Raw genomic sequence first — 20,981 nt, forward strand, 5'->3', positions numbered from 1 at the left:
TTGACTCATGATCCTAAAAATGGTACCTACCTCCCAGCTTTACAGAGGAGAAAACAGAGGCCCAGTTTCCTCCATATCTATATTCTGTTCTCTTGAAATCACTACTTGGATGTGTTGTGGACATCTCACACTTACCATGTCTAATCAGAATTCTTAATTTCCACCCTGTCTTCTGCCCCAAACCCACTCATTCCCTTGACTTCCCCATCTCAGTAAGTGGCTCCTTCAGTCATCCAGGAGCTCAGATTGAAACTGTTGGTGTCACCCTGATGTCTGCCGACTCCCCAAATTCGGTAGATCAAGTCCCTTTAATTCTGCCTTCCACTTACATGCCAAGTCCATCCACTTCTGTCCTCTCCCTGCTTCCACCCAAGTACAAGTCACCATCATCTCTCAGGAATGAGTATGGGCCCAGCATGGCCAGGTCCATTGAATTTTTTTTTTTTTTTGAGAAGTTAGACATCAGGATTTTTAGGTGTCATGTCTTGATTTTAAATGTTGCATCAAAATTTATTAAAATGCCATTAGGCCAGGTAAACAACTGAACTTAGCCCCTGCTGGGGCAGGTTTATGACTTCTGACACTGATCAGGGCTGGGTGTGTGGTCAGGACTGGGGCTGGGGATCAGGGGTGTGGCCTCGCCTGCGTGGGGCTGATCAGTATCTTTGTGGTCGGAATGGATGGCTGTGGTCAGTGCTGGACATGTGTGATCCTGAGTGGAGTGTGGCCTGAGTAGGCCTTGGTTGTTAGAATCGGGGTATCGCCCAAGCCCTGAGCTCAGGGCTGAGTTTCCAGGGGTGGTACGTGCTGTGGTCAAGAGCACATGTCTGGAGCCAAGCTTGAGGTTCTAAATCCTGGTTCCACTACTTCTAGACGGGCAACCTTGGACAGGAACTTAATTTCTCTGGACCTCAGTTTCTTCATCTGTAAAATGGGGATAATGGAACTTGCCTTGTAGGTTTCCTGTGAGGATTAAGTGGCATAGAGTAGGCACTATAAAAGCATTTGCTATTATTATTTGTCATTGCTCTTATTGTCAGGATTGGATGGAGTCCAGGTAGAAAATATGGGGCAGTGATTGGGATCATAGTTCTGTGTGAATTGTCTAGAGAAACGGGGAAATTTCCATCCCTGGCCTGGAAGGAAGGTCTCAATAGGTTTTCTCATAACCTCAGAATTTGGAAAGCCATCCTCAGATTGAAGGGTCGACTGCTTATTACCCTGGGACTTAGCCTCTCTGGACCTCAGCTTTGCAATCTGTGAAATGGGGGACTTACCCACCCTTCTCTACAAGGTCTTGTGTGGGGTCACTGGCAGGTGCCTAGAACAGTGTCTGACATGCAGGGAGTGCTCTATGGGTGACCACTGGCTGTGGCGGTAGTTGGGGGCAGTTGGGGGAAAGGCTTTCAGGAACCACATGCCCGCCTGCTCTGCTCCCCAGTGCTGGTGCTGACCGTGTCCCCTCCGTAGGCCTGAAGCTGGGCATGGAAAGGGATGCCTACGTCATGATCGCGGAGAAGGGGGAGAAGCTTTACCACATGATGATGAACAAGAAGGTGAACCTGATCAAGGACCGTCGAAGAAAGCTGAGCACCATCCCCAAGTGCTTCCTTGGCAAGTGAGTGACCCCATCCTGGCTTCTGCTGTGTCCCTGGGTCTCGGCTGGAGGCTGGAGGTGGGCAGACCATCTGCACCCACGTGGCTTTTCCCAGCCCTGCCCCTTCTGCCATGAGCCCTCCTGGGAAGAGCCACTAAAGCATGTCAGATCCTTGTGGAACAGCCCTTGGAGGTCAAGGATAGTGGGGTGCCCATGTCAGGGCTTTCAAATGTTTTGATCACAACTCACTGCAAAATGTAAGTTTTATATTGTGACCTGGTACACACATCCATGTAATATATGATTGAAGCCAAAGTTTCACAAAATTTACTGTGCTTGTTACACTCTGAAAATATCTGTGTCTATTCTGTTCTATTCTATTCTATTCTACTCATTTCTTAATTCATTTCAAAAATAGTGTGAGTGAAACCCATGAAATTGATTTCACAAACTGTGAGTGGGTTTTCCACCATGGATTGAAAAACGCTGCTCTAGCATTCAAGCAAAGAGAAGCCCCTATAGATATGTCAAGCAGAAAGGTATTTAATGCAGGGAGTTGATTTCAAAGGTTTTGGAAGAGCAAATGTAGACCTTTGAATTAGCCTTTTTGGACTGTCATAACAAAGTATCACAGTCTTGGCAGCTTAAACAATAGAAATTTATTTTCTCATAGTTCTAGAGGCTAGAAGTCTGAGATCAAGATGTTAGCTGGGTTGGTGTCTGGTGAGGCCTCCCTTCCTGAGATACACAAGGGGAAGGGGAGGTCCATATGGTTTCAGTACTTAGGGCTTCCAATTTCTCTGTCTGGGAATTACATTATTTCCTAATAATAAAACATTATGACCCCCGCCCCTATTTTATAACCAAGGATCAAAGGGTCAGAGCACAGGTGAGATGGGATTGGATCCTAAACCCAGGTTTAAATCTCATTCACCTGGGGGAGGGAGAAGCAGGAGAAATGCGGTCCCTGTAAAACCATCAGGCTGTTTCCAGGCCCTACTGTGTGTTGGACCTAGTGGTCGGTGCTCTGGAGAGGGTAGAAGAATGCCCAGGGCTCCTGACCGCACGACGCTTGTGGGGAGAGAAGCTTGCCTGTGAGGCTGGGATTTTGTTGAGAATTTATTAACTTACACCCCACCCGCTTCCCGAAAGATTTTGAAGAGTCCTGGGGTAAAAGTGGCTGTAATTATTATATTGCCATAGACCAGGTGAGAGGTGCCATGGACTAGGGTAGTCACCGTGGAGATGGGGGCAAGTAGTTGCATTCTGGATCGTGTGGAAGGTGACAGCATTGGCTGATGGGGTGGAGAAAAAGGGAATTAAGGATCGTGAACACCTGGAAGGGCTGGCGTGCTGATTGCTGCGAAAGGGGAGGCAGAGGCAGGTTTCAGAGGGTGGGAGTAGAGCCCAGAGGCTCCATTTGGATGCTTACCCTGAGACAGGCGCCCGGACGGAGATGTCGACTTGTTAGTTGGATATGAAATCTTGACTCGGGGAGAAAAGTCTGGCTTGGAGACCTAAGTGCAGGGGATGTGGGCATTTAGATGGTTTTCAAAGCCATGAGACTGAATGAAATCTGCAGGGGGATGGGTAGAGAGAGGGATGAGGCAGGGACTGGGCCCTGGGGAGGACGAGGAAGCAGCAAAGAAGGCTGAGAGGGAGCGGGCAGAGAGGTGGGAGGCACGCTGGCGAGCGCAGTGATCTGGAAGCCAGCTGAGGGACGATGCAGAGACAGTTTGGACGTGTTGAGGGCGAGATGCCCAGGAGACGTTCACATATTGAACAGATGTTGGATGGGCAGTTGGAGACCAGTGTGAAGCCGGGGGCAGGGGGCCAGGGGGAGCTGATCGGTCATGGCTTGAGGCTTATGGTTGGCGGGGCAGCAGGCAGGGGATTTTGGGGTGGTTGGGCCCCTGGGGTTGGCCTGGATGCCTTGGAGTCAGGCTGTCCTTTTGCCCTCAGGGTTAGTTGACCCCAGCTCTATGTTCCCTGGGAGGGTCTGTGGAGGGGAGAGTGTGGGCCCCAGACCTGTGGGAAGCAGGGAAGGGGCAGCCGGGCTGGTCTCCATCAGCTAATTCCTAATCCCTGGGCAGAAAGGAGGTTTTTCTTGAGGAGGGGTTTGCTTCCGGCCCCCCAGGGTCAGAGGACCTCTCCGCCTCTTGCCAAACCCTCTGGAGAGCTTAGTCCAGCTGGATGGGCTAACCTGTCTGTGATTAGGGCTTCAGCAGGGTGTTCTGTCTCCTCAGGAAGGATTAGGGGAGATTTCTTTTACTGCCCATTTGAAACAGGGCCAGGATTGAAGCTGGTTTGGCAATCATCGGGCCCTTAAGGACCAGACTTCCTGCAGGAGATCGTGCTAATAAAAACTCTCCTCCTTGCGTGGCTTTGCTCTGCATCCAGCCCCGGGCTTGTGGTTCTCCTCCTTCCTGGTCAGGACCCAGCTCCTCCTCCAGGAGCAGCCGGGCCCCCTCCGATGGAAGGAACCAGCAGCCACAGAGACACAATCGTGGAGCCTTTCTCTGCTCCAGGTGCTGCCATGTGACCGTGCCTTTTAATCTTTGTGTGACACTGTGAGGCAGTTTACTGCCATTGTTCCCGTTTTAAGGGTGAGGACACTGAGGCACAGAGAGGGAAAAGGTCCTGCACAAGGTCACATGGGCACAAGTTGGGGGCTGGGATTTGAACCCAGGACTTTCTTTCACCACACTCTGCTGCGTTTATCCATTTTTATCTCTATTCAGCACATTTCGTTTTTCCTGGATTGTTACCTGTCTCTACAACTAGATGGGGGACTCCAGGAATACAAAAAGTGTCTGATTTATCTTTGTAACCTTCAAGGGTTAGGCTTTGAATCAGACTTGGACTCAAGTCCTTCCCCCACCTTCTAGCTGTGTGACTTTGGGTAAGTTTCTTAACCTCTCTGAGCCTCAGTAAATGACCAATTAACGAGAGAGAATGAAATGTTTGCCTTGCTGGATTGTCGGAGGATACAGAGAGAAAACACATGTGACATGCTCAGCACATTGTGGGCAAGAGTGATGGAAATGTGATGGAGCTTAAGGAGTGGCCTGTTTCTGCCCTCATCAGAGACAAAACTCATGGATGCCATGTGAAGAAAAACCAAGAAATAAAATCTGTGTATTTTTGTGGGGGCTTCATGGGAGGAACATGGCGTTTGCCCTCTAGGATCCTCGGATTCTAGGGAGACAAAATTGATTCCTTCATCTATCCCAGTCATTGTTTATTGAGCCCTCACTGTGTGCAAGCAGTGAACAGGACAGAGGAAACCCCTGCCCTCGTGGAGATAACTGGCCAGTAGGGGAATCAGAAAGTAGATAAATACAAATAAGGGAATTTCAGTGACTTGATGAGTGCTTTAAGGAAATAAGTAGGTTGATGTGAGGAGGTGAGGAAAGGGGGTGTGATTTCAGCCAGGGTGGTCAGGAAGGGCCTCTTGGGGGAGGTGACATTTTAACCAAGATCTGGATGACAAGCAAGAGCCAACCATGAGAAGATCTGGGGGAACAACAGCATTCCTGGCAGAGGGAACAGCAGGCGTGAAAGCCCCAAGGCTGCAATGAGCCTTGAGTAAATTGAGGAACAGCTTGGAGGCCAGCGTGGCTGGAGGGAGCGAGTGGCTGGGGGGTGTTGAGATGAGGCCACAGTGGGTAGCAGGGGCCAAATCAGGCAGGTAAGGGGTGAGGGGTTCAGATTCTATCCCAGGTGCTCTGGGAATCCATTGAAAGAGTTTGTGCAGGAGAGTGAGGCGAGCGAGGATGAACTCATTATACAGGCCCGGAATGAGGGCATGTCAGAGCTTTAAGAACTCAGGGCACAAGGTGTGATGGTCTGTCTGGCAGGGCAGTCAGGGAAGGCTTCCTGGAAGGAGAAGGCCTTTGATTGTACTCTAGACAGAGTTAGATGTCATTCATTAATTGAAGTCTGCCAGAATGGGAGCACCCAGGTGCAAGAGGCCGCACTGTTTCATCCACCTGTGGGCCTAGGTACAGGGTGTGTAATAGCTGATCAATAATGATTCGTCAGGCATTGCTGCAGACACCACCCGGAAGCATCTCAGGCAGTGGAGTCACAGGGATGAACATAAAACCCCCAGTTCCTGCCCTTGTGGAGCTCAAGGCCACGGAGGAGACAGGCAAGAGAAATGGGATTCTTGTATTGGGGGTGAGTGGACATTGGATCTCAGCTTGGGGGCTTTCCCGGGAAGACTGCCAGGGTGTACCTGTGTGTCCCCTGTGCCTAGCCTTGGACTTGACACTTGAAATTCATGTTTACTGGGTGCACGATACTGGGGGGCAGGAAGGAAGAGGGATGAAGGCTGACACATGCTAACTCTCAACTAGTCCCCCATTCCCTGCACCTCAGACTCCCCGCCAAAGCAGGCTGACCTGCTCCCTGTGTCTGCAGCGTACCTCACGCTGCTCCCGGTTAGGTCTTTCTGGAAGACTGGATCTCGCTTCTCTCTGCCCCCACCCCCACCAACTGGCAGATTGCCGGTTCCCTAACCTTACTTCTTACTCAGGGCCTTTGTATATGCTGACCCTCCTGCCTGTAACACATTTCCTTGCACCCAGCGGTAGCACATGGCGCCCCACTGACACAGCGTGGTTCGCAGATGTGTTTTCCATGGGCCACACGGTGCTTTCAGAAAATTTTGGATTCAATATCAACATTTAACAGTTGGGAGATTTCACAGGAAATGCTGGATCTCCAGCTTCTCTTGAAAAGTCGTAAGATGCTTTAGTCTTCCCACGCGGCCACAGTTGGCCGCAGCGAGTGGCTGCCGTCTTCAGAAGCTCTGGCTGGTTCAGCAGAGTTTCCACCTGGCCCCTTTTACTCATTTATGAGAGTTTAAGGTCCCTGCATTAGAGGTGAATTTTGTCTGGTTTTGTAGGCTGGATCCCAGCTTAGGATTCAACATGATTTGAAAGTTACCGACGAAATCCAGAAGACCCCTGAATGAACCACTTGCCAGATGGACCCTGCTGAGGCCCAGAGAGGGACAGCAGTTTGCCCAAATTTGCCCAGTAAATTGATCCTCAAAAAGGCTCAAGACTCAGCTCAGGGCAGAAACCTGGGTCACAGTTGCTGTCCTCTGGGCTACATTTTTCTGCCCTTGCAGCTGCTGTGGGCAACTTCCTGTCCCCACACCCTGGCCACAGGGCTGCCGGTCCGTGCCAGAGGTGGGCCCCGATGGGACAGCTGGTGGGCAGCCGGAGGCCGAGTTTCCAGCTTCCGAGAGTGGGCACTCAACATCTGTTCACCTCCCCCAGCTGCCGGCAGCTTTCTTTCTGCCTCTGATTTTTGGGACTTCAAGAATAGAACTGGGGGAGGACAGGACCCAGAACAATCTCTTCCCCACTCGGGGCTCCTGCTCCACAGAATAGATCCGTTTCTTCTACGCACCCCCCCTCGGCTCTCACTGGGGTTCCCTGAATGCCTCGGCACACACCGCTACCTACACACAGGGCAGGTCTTTGCTCAGCCAAACACTGCAAAGCTAAAAATAGCCCTGCCCCCTTCTGGCCCTGTAATTGGAGGCAGGACAGCTGGTTTTGATAAGCTCCCCACTCTGGCCAGCTGCCACCCGCTTTCACTGAGTACAGAATGACCACATCCCCAGCTCTCCCCTGGCCCGCTGACTTCCAGTGGGTTGAGCTCTGCATGGAGGCCAAACGCTACTCCGAGAACCAGGACCCGGGCTCTGGCTGAGCCTCTGCCCCTCTGGGTCGTCACGTTGGATTTGCCTCATTTCCTCTGGGCTTTTGAGCACTTCTTTCTTGCTGAGACCTTCCTGCTTACCCCAGAACATTCCTTCTTGTTTGATGGTTCATTCCTTTATTTGTTCAAAAGAATATTGAGCCTTGCTGTGCCTTGGACCGTCTTCCAGGTGCGGGGGCTGTAGAGCTGTGAATCAGTCAAAGCTCCCCATCAGCATGGAGGTGACATTCTGGTTCGGGGAGATGGTTGATAAACACATAAATAAATCTGTAAATAGTATAATATAACTCCAGTGATAAGTGCTAAAAAGGAAGTAAAACGGAAAGATGGGGATGGTTTGTGTGGGTGTGGGGTGTCTTGATGAGGTGGTCAGGGAAGGCTTCTCCGAGGAGGTGATATTTGAGCTGAGACCTAAAGATGAAAGAGAAAGGTTGTGTGAAGAGCTGGGGAAGGGTGTTTCTAGGCAGTGGGAACAGCAAGTGCAAAGGCCCTGAGGCAGGCAGGAGTCTGGCAATTTTTTTTAAGCAGGGGAAGATGGTGGGTGAGGCTAAAGCAGAATAAGTGAAAGGTATAGGAGATGAGGAGGGGGCAGTTCATGTCAGGGCCTTGTCATCATGTGGGCAGTTTGGATGTTTTTCTGAGAGTAACCAGGAAGCCCGCCGGAGGGTTTTAAGTGGGAGAATGATATGACTTGATCACCCTTAGCTCTTCTTACTCTCCACAATCATCTTTCTGGGTCTGTATTTCTTCCGGTTTATTGGTTTCTTCATTCCTTCTGTCTGTCCATCCATCCATTCAGCTGTCATCCATCTCCCCACTCATCTACCCAGTAATCTCTCCACTTATCACCCACCCATCTGTTCCCCTCCCCACCCACCTACCCACTAATTTTCCCAGCCACCTAGTCATTTATCTGTCTGTCAAATCATCCAGTCATCTCACTTTTCATTCATTTATCCACTCATGTGTCCATCCTCTCTCTCTGTCTCTCTCATCCATCCTCCCATCCATCCATCCATCCAGTGAGCCTGAGGCGGGGCCTGGGGTTTGCTCACACCCACCTCTCTGCCATTGGTCTCGGGGAAAAGCATCTGGCCTCAGCACGACCCCCAGGCCTGTGGTGTCCTAAGCTCTGCTTTCCTGTAGGCAGTTCTGGCTGTCACTCCTGGGAGTGGGGGCGGGGGGGGGGCGGCGCCAGGCCAGTTCAGTGCTGGCCTCTGTGGTCTCAGGACTGGGGAGGTCCTCTCAACCGCATGTATGTTGCTGGCAGTGAGTTTGTTGCCTGGCTCCTGGAAATTGGCGAAATCAGCAAGACGGAAGAAGGCGTGAACCTGGGCCAAGCCTTGCTGGAGAATGGTATTATCCACCATGGTGAGTGTGGGCTAGGCCTGGGGGGCCGAGCAGTTGGACCAGGTCAGACCTCCACAGTGCTGTGCTTCCACTAACTCAGAGGCCATTTCTGCACTTCTGTGTGGCCACCTGTTCCTTCATGGTTTGAAGGAAGAGCCTACAGGATCGGCTAATGGATCCAAAGTGGGGAGTGAGAGAGAGAAGCACTAGGGGCGACTCGGGCCCGTTGTGTAGAGATAGGTTCATAAATCTTGACGGGGGGGGTCTCACACCCCAGCCTGCTTCGTGATCTAGCTCCAGGGAGATGCTGGGCAGGTGGGCCTCAGGGCAGACTGGAGCGGGCATTTCTGGGCCTCTGATGAGACCGGCAGATGCCCCAGCCCCCAGCTGTGGGTCTCAGCGGGGCCCTGCACGTAGCAGGAGGACCTGGAGTGTGGGCAGGGGCTTCGGTGAAATTGCGCTTGGCACGGAGCCTGGGCGAGTGGAGGGTGAGGATGGTGGGCGTGGGTCAGGAGGTGCCGAGGGGGTGCCCAGCCTCACCAGCCCTGGGTCCCTCCAGTCTCTGACAAGCACCAGTTCAAGAACGAGCAGGTGATGTACCGCTTCCGCTACGACGACGGCACCTACAAGGCCCGGAGTGAACTGGAGGACATCATGTCCAAGGTGGGAACCCCTCCACGCTGACCCCATGACCTTGACCCCACAGTCACCGCAGAGCAGGCCTGTGCCCCAGTGGCCTGTTCTCCACTGCCCTCACCAGTCTCCCCTCTCCCCACACCCTCTCTCCCCGCAGCCTGGATTTGGAGGCCCCTGAAGGATGTGGCCTGATCCCAGACTCCCGTTTTTTCTCTTTCAGGGTGTGAGGCTTTACTGCCGTCTTCACAGCCTCTACACCCCTGTGATCAAGTAAGTTACTCTCTCCAAGCTTCAGTTTCACCTCTGTCTCTTGTCAGCTATGTGGCCTTGGGCCAATAACTTAACCTCTCTGAGCCTCAGTCTCCTTCTCCATCAAATGGAGCTAGTAACTGCACCTACCGTGTAGGTTTGTCATGAGGGTCAAGTGAGTTAATTTGTGGGAAACACTGCAGTGTGGTGGTGAAGGGTGTTAGTTCTGGATCGCAGCCTGCTAGTCAGCAGCTATGTGCTCTTGGGCAGTTATTTAACCTGCTGGGGCCTCAACTTTTCCCTCTGTGGAATGGGGATAATAATAGGATACACCTCAGGGCCTTTGCACTTGCTGTTTCCTCTGCCTGGGGTGTTCTTCCCCTACATATCTGCATATCTGCTCCCTTACTTACTTCAAATGTCTCCAAGTCAGAGGGGCCATCCCTGACCATCTGTCTAAAACATCACCATCATCTGGAACATGCTACCCTCCTTACTTCACTTTGGTTTTCTTCTTGAAGCTTGTCAGTAGCTGACATGTTTTTCTTCTTGAAGCTTGTCAGTAGCTGACATACTATATATTTATTTCTTAGTCTGTATACTGTCTGTACCCCAGGGAATTGTACACTCACCAAGGGCAGGGAATTTGCTCACTGCTGTGTCCCCAGACCCTTGACAACACCCAGAGCGGTGCTGGCCAGTAGAACTTCCCGCACTGATAGAGATGCTCTGTGCCGGTGCTGTCCAATACAGTAGCCACTAGTCACACGTGGGTTTCACACTCTTGAGACTGAAGAGTGTAATCTTAACTCTGATTTAACATTAATTGATTGAAAAACCGCCATGTACTGAAGAACGCAGTCCAGGGCAAAGGAGCCCTCAGTAAATGTTTGTTGAGTGATTGTTGAAAGGTAATTAACTTCTTTTGCCTCTGTTTCTGCATCTGTGAAATGGGCATAAGAATAGCTCACACCCCTTGGCTTGTCATGAAGATTAAATGTGACTGGCGCCTGGCACACAGTGAAGGCTCTGTCAGTGCCAGTGATTGGTGGTTGTCTTTACCGTGAAGCTTGTGGCTGTGGATGAAGGGACAGGGAGGGTGACCTGGTCCTTACCAGATGCAGAGGCCTCTGCCCTCTGTCTTGACAGCTCTTGTCACCTCTCAGGAGCGGAGAGGAAGGGTCTTTTCCCAGCATTTGCTGGAGGCCAGGCCTAGGGAGCCCCTTTCACCTCCAGACCTGCCCCGTTGGCTCCTCCCCTGCTGCCTTTGTGCAGGCCCAGAAGGCAGGCGGGGCTGCCCCGGTCCAGCCTTGGCCCTTGCAGGAGAGGCCTCTCTATCAGCCCCCAGAGGCGGAAGTGGCTGGGCTGGCAACGGGTCCCCGCTTACCGCACACGTGACCTGCTGGGCTCCTCAGTTCCTGAAAACCTGAGAAGAACTTCCCAACCAGCCTTTCTCAGCCCCGACAGGGGCTGGCCGCAGAAACTGACTTTTGTCAGCTTCAAAGGCTGAGAAATTGTTGCAGTTTGGCGGCAAGGTCCGCACAACCCTTTGTACCAAGACTTGGCAGGAATTAGATGCTACAACAGGTCAAAGCAAAGAACCAGGACCGTCACAGCCCCCTGCATTCTGCTCTGTCCTGATTGCCCACACCAGCCCGCGGAGAAGCGTTTCCATGTCGGTATAGTTTTGTTACCTTTAGACACATGAATGTTAACCGCAAAACAAAAGAAAAAAGGAAAGAATTGGAAGTTTTTCTCATTACTCAGAGTAAATCAGGGTTCTGCAGGCTCAGCGTTTTTGACGTTTTGGTCTGGATAATTGTTTGGGGGCTGTTCTGGGCCGTTTTGAATGTTTAACAGCATCCTGGTGTCTATCTGCTGGTTGCTGGTAGTACCTCCGCACTCCACCCCCCCAGCCAGGTCATGGCAGCCAAAAATGTCACTAGACACAGCCAAGTGTTCCTTGGGGGGCATAGCCATCCCTGCTTGAGAACCCCAGGCTGGGGAAAGCTTCCAGAGCCCTGGAGGCACCTACTCCTGCCCCTTGATGCTGTTGGTGACGATGGGGTCCTGGGTTGGGACAGACCTGCCCTCAGTGACACTGCGAGTGAGGTGTGGAGTCAGGGCTGGACTCCCTGCCTGGTGCTCTCCCCGGCCCCCCTGCCTCTGACCCGTGGCTGGAGAGCCTGGAAATCCTCGGACCCTGAGCTCTTTGAGTAGGGACATTGGGACTGTTTCCCCTCCCTCCTCCCCGATCCGCTCACGGCCTGCTTCCTCTCCACAGGGACCGCGATTACCACCTGAAGACGTACAAGTCGGTGCTGCCCGGGAGCAAGCTGGTGGACTGGCTGCTGGCCCAGGTGGGAGCCCCTCCGAGCAAGTGTGCCCCGTCGTCCCCCTCTGCCCAGGCCTGAGGGGCTAACCAGGATGTGGGCCTTTGAGGTTTAAAACAAAATTTTTTTAAATTATTTTTTAAAATTGCGGTAAAATACGCATAATATAACATTGATCATCTTAACCATTTTTAAGTGTACAGTCCAGTAGCCCTAAGTCCATTTCCATTATTACACAGCCATCACCCCCATGCACTTCCAGAGCTCTTTCCATCTTGCAAAACTGAAACTCTGTCCCCATTAAACAGTAACTTCCCATTCCTCCCTCCCCCCAGCCCCTGGCAGCCATCCTTCCACTTTCTCTCTCTGAGTTTGCCTGCTCTAGGTGCCCTGTGTAGGTGGAATCATGCAGTGTTTGTACTTCTGTGTCTGGCTTGTTTCACTCAGCATAATGTCTTCAGGGTTCATCCACGTTGTAGCCTGTATCAGAATTTCCTTCCTTTTAAAGGCTGAATAATATTCTGTTGTGAGGATAGAGCACATTTTATTTATCTGTCAGTTAAGGGACACTTGGGTGGCTGCCACCTTGAGGCTTTCCTGTTTAAAAGTGGGACGGTCCCGGGCAAACTGGGACAAGCTGGTCTCATCCTGCCATCAAACCGGAGCCTCCATATGGGGCTTGCCGAGTTATTCCCTTATCCCAGGTTCCCAGTGAGTGGGGGCCGGGCAGAGTCTTGGAGAAATCTCTGTGCTGATTTTGCTCCAACTTCCCAAAGGTGATTGTTCCATCGAGGTGCCATGGACACTTTTACCTACCTGCCTCTTACACTTTATGGCTTCTGTTTGCAGGGCGCTTACTCTGGGCCAGGCCCTGTCTGGGCTTTGTGCAGTATCTCATTGAGTCCTCCAACCCATTTCCAGGCAGGGAACTGGGGCCCAGAGAGGCCAGGTGCCTGGTTCAAGGGCACACAGCCTGGCAGCAGTAAAGCTGGGACTCGGATGGGCGCATCTTACGTACTTAGGCCTCATTTCTGCAAACTTTTCAGGGAGCTTGCAAGAATGTTCATTCATAGTCTATAAGAAGAACGTAATGTCTCCAAAGACAAGAAGACAACTGTGAAATCTAAATGTTTAAACTTTCATAGAGTGCAGCTTTATGGCAGCCTTATTAATTGTTAAGTTTAGCATTCATAGAAACTTCATTCCATTCAAAAACAATTTGCTGCCTGGATTTTTTCATGTCGAACAGATTCCTGATGATTGCCTAGAAATATCATAGCCAATCTATGTAAAGTAAATGCTTCTTGGCGTCAAATAACTTCAAAAGCAAGTTTAGAAAAATTCTTGAAAAAAAAATTTCAAGCGCCCAAAACGTATTTAATGTAGGATGTGGGTGCATTTTAATATGTTTGCTATGATGTGGGGCCCTAAGATGCGGGAGGTCTTAAAATGACCTTGGATTTGAATTCAGATTTGCACAGCTGGGAAGCACAGAGGTGCTAACCATTGTACTACACCGCACACTGCCCCCTCCTTAGGATCCCCTGAAGCCAGCTCAGAGCATGTGCTTTATTTATAGCCAGGCAGACCTGGGTTCAAATCTCAGCACTGCCACTTCTCAGCTGAGTGATCTTGGACAAGCCACTTAACCTCTCTGTGCCTCAGTTTCCACACCAGGAAAATGAAGCTCAAAACAATACCTTCCCCTTTAGATTATTTTGAGGATTCAGTGAGTTAATCATCTAAAGTGCTTAGAACAGTGCCTGGCACAGAGTAATTGCTTAGTAAATGGAACTGTTATTGTAATAATTCCTCATTTCCTTCCCAAAGGATTCAAGGTGCCTCACAATTCCATGCAGTGTGGAAGGAAGGCTGAAGAAATTACAGAGGGACTTGGGGGTGCAGGGACAGCTGGGGAGGGCCGAGGGGCGATCTGTTCGGGGTCCCATCTTCTGAGTGGGCTGTGACAGGGGAGGGGCGATTTCTTTTGTGGTTTAGGTTCTTCGTTCAGACCCCAGACATGCCGGGGTGTAGGGCTCTCTGAAACGCTGCTTCTCCCCACCTTGGACCTTTGTGGCCTCATGTTTCCTGAGCTGCACAGCTGACTGTTGGTTTCAAAGCGCGATGTGGACTTTGCCTTAAGTGGCGAATCCCAGGCCTGAGCTGGGAGTGGGGTGGGTTACCGAGCTGACGAGAAGTCAGTGAACCTGGGAAATATCTGGAGATGGAATGCACAGGATGCACCGCTCTGGGGCTGGGAAGGGGTCACGGATGGGTCCCGGGGTTTTGGTGCGGTGGGTTTTCCCTTCGTTCACAGTGATGGGAAGGCGCGGGGGAGAAGTTGAGCGTTCTCCTTGGCTGTGGGAAGGCGCTGCCTTTGGGGTGCCCACTGTACTCCCCAGTGGAGTGGAGGAGGTGGGCGGGGGAGGGGCAGGCTTTGCACACCTGCTGCTCAGGAGGCATCTCTGCTGCAGATACTCTGTTCCTTGTCAGCTCCTGGGTGGTATTTACAATGAGGGGGCAGAAGAGAGTGTAGAAAAATCCGACAAGAGGGCTCACGGGCTCATCCCTTTTTTCCTCCTAACACCTGCTGTGTATAAGGCACTGTTTTAGGTTCTGGGGGGACAGCAGTGGACAAGACAGACAACGCTCCTGCCCTCGTGGATGTTAAATTCTGGTGAGGGGTAGGAGAGGCATTTAATAAACAAGGAAAAGTAGTAAAATACTTTGTTAGCTGGTGCTAGGTGGCAGCTCGGTGGGAGCTACGGGGGGGGGAGTCAACCTTTCACATGGGTGGGTGGTGATGTGGTTTTTCACAGGGGGCAGAGAAAGTGGTGTTTCGAGCAGGGACCTTTGAATAGAGACCGGAGGGAGGTGGGGAACGAGCCAGGGGGACGTCTGGGGCCGGAGCTTTCCCTGAGGGGACAGCAGCTCGGAGGCTCTGAGTGGGGTGAGCTTGGGGGGTCTGGGGGTGGGGAGAGGCCAGTGCGGCTGGAGTGGCATGAGCGAGAGCGAGGATGGTGGGGAAGCTGGTGGGCAGCCAGCCCCAAGGGGCCTTGTGAGCTCTTGGGAGGTTTTGGGCCACTGCAGGGCTCTGAGCACAGATGGGACAGCATCTGACTTCGGTGGGCTAAGATGCTCGGGCTGTCGGGGGATGAGGCTGGCAATCGGGAGACCAGCGAGGCGGCGGCTTCAGAACTGCAGGTGGGGAGCTCGGTGGCTGAGAGCCAGGTGGCCGCGGGGGAGGTGGGAGGAGTGGTCAGGCTTTGGAATTTTTGAAGGTAGACCTAACGGAGTCTGCTGTTGAATGGACGGAGTGGGCGGGCAGTGGTGAGAGACACAGGAGTCTTGAATGACTGCAAGGCCCTTGGCCGAGCTGGGGAGGCTCGAGTGCGCCCTGGACCCCGGCAAGGAGGAGAACCAGCCAGAGCAACGGCCTCTGGTGGTTTCTCTTTATGATCGGTGTTGGGCACGACGGGGGCCTGCTTGTGGCCGGTGCTGTTAGATTAGCTGTGATCCTGGCCGAAGGCCCCCTGGAGTAGCCTGAGTCATTGTCAGTTGGTCCAGAGGACCCCCCCCCCCGCCCCGCCTCCCTGCCGCCATCCCCCAGCATCCAGTCACAGTGGAGGCAGGGGGCGGACGGTGGAGTGAAGGTTGCAGCTGACCCTCTGTCCACTTCAGCAGGCCTCGCATGGCTTGGCCTGGTCTGGGGACACAGGGAAGCTAATTGGAGTTGACATAGGATGGCTTCCATGAGATTGACCGAACGACAGCTGGCATCTGGCTCCGGGTCAGGGAAAGGGGGGGGACGGTGTGCATGTGGGTCTCTCTGTGGGGGAGAGGTTGGTGATGAGGATGTGACCTTGAAGACTGCTTACAGCAAGTCTTGATTCCAAGAGTCATCCCCACCTGCACTTTAGCAGGAAAGTCAAGAAGAAAACATAGAATTGTGTAGTTCAGCAGGGTTATTTTGCTTTGAACACATCTTCATTTCTAACTCTAGGTCATTCTGCTCCTTGAAACAAAATGTTGATTGAAACCCCCTAGATCAGCTAGAAATACTTCTGGCTGCACATAGTAGGAGACCTGACTTACACAGTCAAGACATCTCTCACATAATAGGAAATCTAAATTATACAATAAAGACATTTTTTGCTCATATAACTAGGCGTCCAGAGTTCATGGTCCTAGAGCTCAACAATGCCATTTATACCCATGCTCTTTCCATCTTTTTGTTCTGCCATCTTGCCAGCTGCCTCATTGTCATCAGACGGCTGCCACAGCTCCAGGTATCACATGTATGTAGACCTATGGCCAAAGGCAGGCAGCAGGGGCAGTTGGAAAGAGCTTTCTCACTATGTTTATTAGGAGAGGAAACTTCCCCCAGTCCCCTCCCTTGCCCAGTGGTCTTCCCCTTAGGACTCATGGCCAGGTGGGTCCCTCATGTACCCCTAAACCACTCTCTAGGGAAAACAACAAGGATTGCTGAGAGTACCTTAGAATTCCTCAGAATTCATCCCTTGAGGCTGGGGGAAGGGCTCCCTACCAACTACTCAGATGAATGAGAATTCTTTTAGCTCAGAGGATAAGGAGGGTATTAGTCCTTTGATTGACAAGCTATGTACTGTATCACTTCTGCTCTTCTGTGTGTATTATCTCATTTAATCTTCAGAAAACAGTTGTTATCCCCATTGTACTGATGAGGAAACCGAGGCTCAGGTTATGTAACTTGCCTCAGGACACACAGAAATGAGGTACTCCTATAAGATTGTGTGTGTGGGGGGCCTTCATGATGCCTTGGTAGGCAATAATAATAGAAATTGTAATAATAATCCTCTGTATTGATTATAGCTTGTACTGTGGAGTCTGAGTGGGGAATACCACTGAGAGGTGGCAGAGGCCTTGGAAAGTCAAGGGCAAATCTGGGGATAAAAAGTACAAATGAGGAAATGAAAGTCAGAGAGGTTAAGGAATTGCCTACGGTCACGGCTTGGCCAAACAGGGGTTTGAACCCGGGGGATCCAGCTCCAGGGTTTGCTCTCCTCACCTCTCTGCTCTTGGCTTTTTGGTCTGTGCTGCTTGGGCTCCGAGATGCCCTAGGCTATGGCCGTCAAAAGGAGGGCGGGGGTCGGTGGGCTGGGGCAGGAGAGAGCAGGGACAGGCCAGGAGCCAGGTGCGGGAGGGCTCATATCTGCTGGCTCCTGTGCCGGCTCCGCAGAAATGTGCCCTGAGCGCCCGCTACGCTGACCCCCATGCTCAGGCAGATGGCAGTGCTGACGGCGGCGGGGTTTCTAGCGCCCGGGGTGGGGTGGCAAGGCTCGGGTGGGTGAGCAGGCAAAGGGCCAGGCCGGCAGCTCAAGGCACCAGCAGAGGAAACAAAGGATAAACAAGGACAGGACAGGAGCCCTGGCCGTAACCCTGGGTAACTCTCCTCCCCTCTTGGAGCCTCAGTTTCCCTATTTGTAACTTGGAGGGAAGGTCCGGTTGTAAAAGGATTCCATTCTCATGCTGTAAACTTGGGCAAGTGCCAAGCCTGTCTGTGCCTCAGTTTCTTCATCTGTCAAATGGGGTTAATAAGAGCGATTGCCTCTGGGTTGACCATCAAGGTAGTTAGGAGGAGCTGACATGGGCACTGAGACCTGAAAAGCCAGGGCAGGGTATGCCAGGGGGAAGAAGGAGTAGGTGCAAAGGCCGTGAGGTGGGGTCACATGTAGTGTGTGGAAGGAGCAGCAAGGAGGCCGTCGTGGATGGAGCCCCCAGCGAGGGGGGCTGGTGGGTGAGTGGGGGATGAAGGGGAAGTGTGCTGGTGAGGTTGATTGCACAGGGCTGTGTGTGCCTGTGCCTTCCTCTGGGAGGGGAGAAAATGGGGACTGGATGACTTTCGGTTTCCCCACGGCTGGCAGGATGTGGGGTGGGGGCTTGCTTTTCAGGCGGTGGACACATCCAGGGTTGGCGTATTTCACTCTTGACCGGAGAATCCCTCTGCTGTTCTCACTTTGGGAGCCACCCCATGGGTCACCCCAGGGCCCTTTGGAGAGAAGAGAGGCCGGGACGGGCTGGGATGGGCTGGGAGCCCAGGTTGTGAGAGCTTCAGAAAGCTAGGTGGGCTCCAGACGCCTGCCCGGGCCCCCTGGGCTGCAGAGCTGGGCCTGCCCGCCTCCTGGGCCCCTCACAGCTGGGGGCGGCTGCTCTGGATGCGGCCTCTTGCATGGATGGCCGCCCCGCTGGCAGGGCTGTGAGTGTGCTGGCTCTCCAGCCGCCGGCCTGCGGTCCCACAGGACAGATTTGTCATCTGTGAGTCAGCTGGGGCAGCTAGAGCAGCTGAGGCCAGTGGCTCCCCCAGGCTCTGCTCTGGGGCCTTGGCAGGCTGAGGCCTGCAGCTCTGAATTCATTTCTCCTGTAGCTGAGGAATTCCCTCCCTGGCCCCTCCGCTGCTGGCAGGGGCCTGGGGGGGATACACCAACAGTGGAGGCCTCTGGCCTGGCTGTGTCGGGCCAGTGCCTCTTGGAATAACTTCTCACTTGGGCAGTATTTTAAACGAGAGGCCGGCTGAGCGGAGCGAAGCTCATTGACCTGGCTACAGACTAATGCATGAGTTAGTCCCTGCTGACAATGTCTTTATTCAGTCAGCAAGTATGTACTGAGCACCTACTGCATGCCAGGCTCTGTTCTAAGCACTTAGGATTCAGCAGGGAACACAGTAGATCAAAGGCCTTTTCCTTAAAGAGCTGACCTTCTCACTTACCCTGTTTTTGCCGGCCATGTTATTTTCTGTACTCTAAGCTTTGTCCACCTCTGGACCTTTGTCCGTGCTGTTTCCTTTGCCTGTCACTTCCCCTACGTACACACACAACTCACTTACTTTGCCTGGATATACTGAGATTATTTGGGTGGTAAGAAACAGAAACAGAATCTGGCTAACTTAAGGAAAGTAAAAAAGAGAAGGTGACTTATTGAGAAGGCCATGGAGCACCCACAGAGTGAGGGGGAGACCCAGGAGCCAGGTCCCAGGAGGAACTGGCACCAGGAGACTCCCAGCTTCTCGGGAGCAGGCGTGGAGGGACACCGTCTCCAGGGCACACTCTCGGGGAGAATCGGCACCAGCTGTTCCCTGACCTTGGGTTCCTCTGCTCAGGGAGGAGCCAGGTCAGTTAGGAGTTGAACTTGATCTCTAGTATCAGAGAGCCAACTACAGAGGCTGAAACAAATTAGGGGTTTATTTTTCTTTGGTATGAGAGGAGCCCGGAGGTTGGTGGTCCAGAGCTGCTACTACAATCTCATGATATCTTTGAAGACCACCCCTGCTCTTTCTTTTTGCTCTGCCATCCTTAGTATGTTTCTATTTTTGAGGTCACATTGTGCTCTAGGATGACTGCAGGAGCTCCAGCCATCACACCTTTGTTCCAGGCAGGAGGAAGAGAAAGGAAGGGCCGGGGACAAAGGGTGTTTTGCCAGAGCTCCCTATCAGTGATTTCTGCTTATATCTCATTGGCCACCTCTAGCTGTAAAGGAGGCTGGGATCTGTGGTTGTCTAGGTAGATGAATTGCTGTCTGTAAGAGTGAGGGTTTCAGTACTAGGGCGGGATGGGGCCGGGGAGGGTTGTTGCTGGGCAACCAGCAGTGTCTGCCACGTAAAATCTCCATTTCTCGTTTGTGGTGTTTATGGCATGGTACACCATGCATTTCTCACATGTAAATAATTGACATGCAATTAAATACTTTTCTTGTTTGGGGTTTATTAATAACAATCAGAGACATGGTTGGGGGATACCACAGTAAACCAGACAGACACACATCCCTGCCCTCGTGGAGTCCCCATTCCCGGGGTGGTGGTGGGCTTTTCCCCAGCCTGGCTCAGCCCCTTGGCTCAGCGGGTCCACCTAACACGCTCTGCTTCTTGTTCTGTTCCAGGGCGATTGCCAGACACGCGAGGAGGCGGTGGCGCTTGGTGTGGGCCTGTGTAACAATGGCTTCATGCACCACGGTAATCCACCCCTTCCCCTTCAGCCCAGCCTCCCCGGGGTGGGGTGGGGGTCCTGTCCTGGAACAGAAGAGCTGGCAGGGACCCTGGTCCCTGGTGCATTTTACGGCGGGGGGAAACAGGCCCAGAGAGAGCAAGTGGTGGGCTGGCGGCTGCCCAGCGTGCCCGTGGGTGAGCCCGGGCTGGATGCCGGGTGGGCCTGTGCTACAGCTCGTGGATTGCATCCTTCCCCACTCCACCCGCCCCGTTCTGCACTGATGGGGACATCACTTCAGGTGGCCAGTGGGGACCAAGGTGGCTGGTAAAGATTGGCTGCAAAAAGCAGACCGGATGTGAGGTCAAGTCCATGGGTTTCCTAAGCCCTTCCTCCCTCATGGGATGTGGCCTCCCAGGGTGGACAGTGAGGGTGGACGACGCGGACCTGGCCCACGGGCTTCCGGGGAGGAGAGGAGAGGAGAGGAGAGGAGAGGGGTCTGTGGGGACAGAGGACGGGCGGGTTGTGAGCATGAGAGGAAGGAGGCCGGGCGGGGCCTCGCCCCTTAGACGCCTCACTCCTCCCCGCACAGGGAGAAGCACCTAAGAGGGGAGAGAGGCGGACGGTCCGAGATGGTCCTGGGGCGGGAAGCTGGGGAGAGGGAGGGAGAAAATGGTTCCACTGACGCGATTTTCAGTTCACACAGAAGTGATACTCCGCGTGCCTGGCCTCCTCCTAAGAACTCTCCATGTAGTAATGACTTTCGTCCTTGGGACGATCGATCCTTTGATGTTGGTGTGAATGTCATCCCCGTCTGTAAACGAGGAATGGAAGCTCAGGCAGCTGGGACACTTGCTCAAGGTCACCTGACAAGGAGGGGCTGGGATTTGAACCCAGGCAGGCTGGCATCGCAGGCCACATGTCAGCCACTGAGCTCTGTGGCCTGTCCTTGCGGCCCCGGGGGAGCCCTGAGGCTCCCACCCTTTTGGGATGAGTGGACTTTGAAGCCCCACCGAGGAGCCTTTCTCCTGTTTCCAGAACACTCCCCAGGGCCTTGTCACTTGCAGTTTCTCTCACCCGGGTGTCCCTCCCTCCCTGCCTCGCCCCCTCACTTATTCAGTG

At 52.9% G+C, this 20,981-nt stretch overlaps 1 protein-coding gene across 2 annotated transcripts in view; it reads left to right on the forward strand.

Moving 5' to 3' along the window:
* The window catches only part of PREX1 (phosphatidylinositol-3,4,5-trisphosphate dependent Rac exchange factor 1), a 194,512-nt gene that overhangs the window by 134,237 nt on the left and 39,294 nt on the right, over window positions 1–20,981 (forward strand). For both annotated transcript variants that reach the window (XM_068565465.1, XM_068565466.1), the window contains 6 exons: window positions 1,471–1,618; window positions 8,607–8,707; window positions 9,246–9,349; window positions 9,543–9,592; window positions 11,856–11,931; window positions 19,816–19,888. In XM_068565465.1, the coding sequence (XP_068421566.1) occupies window positions 1,471–1,618; window positions 8,607–8,707; window positions 9,246–9,349; window positions 9,543–9,592; window positions 11,856–11,931; window positions 19,816–19,888 (552 nt within the window). The remainder of the gene's footprint in view (window positions 1–1,470; window positions 1,619–8,606; window positions 8,708–9,245; window positions 9,350–9,542; window positions 9,593–11,855; window positions 11,932–19,815; window positions 19,889–20,981) is intronic.

Source organism: Eschrichtius robustus, chromosome 16, assembly GCF_028021215.1.
Source record: "Eschrichtius robustus isolate mEscRob2 chromosome 16, mEscRob2.pri, whole genome shotgun sequence".
Lineage (NCBI taxonomy): Eukaryota > Metazoa > Chordata > Mammalia > Artiodactyla > Eschrichtiidae > Eschrichtius > Eschrichtius robustus.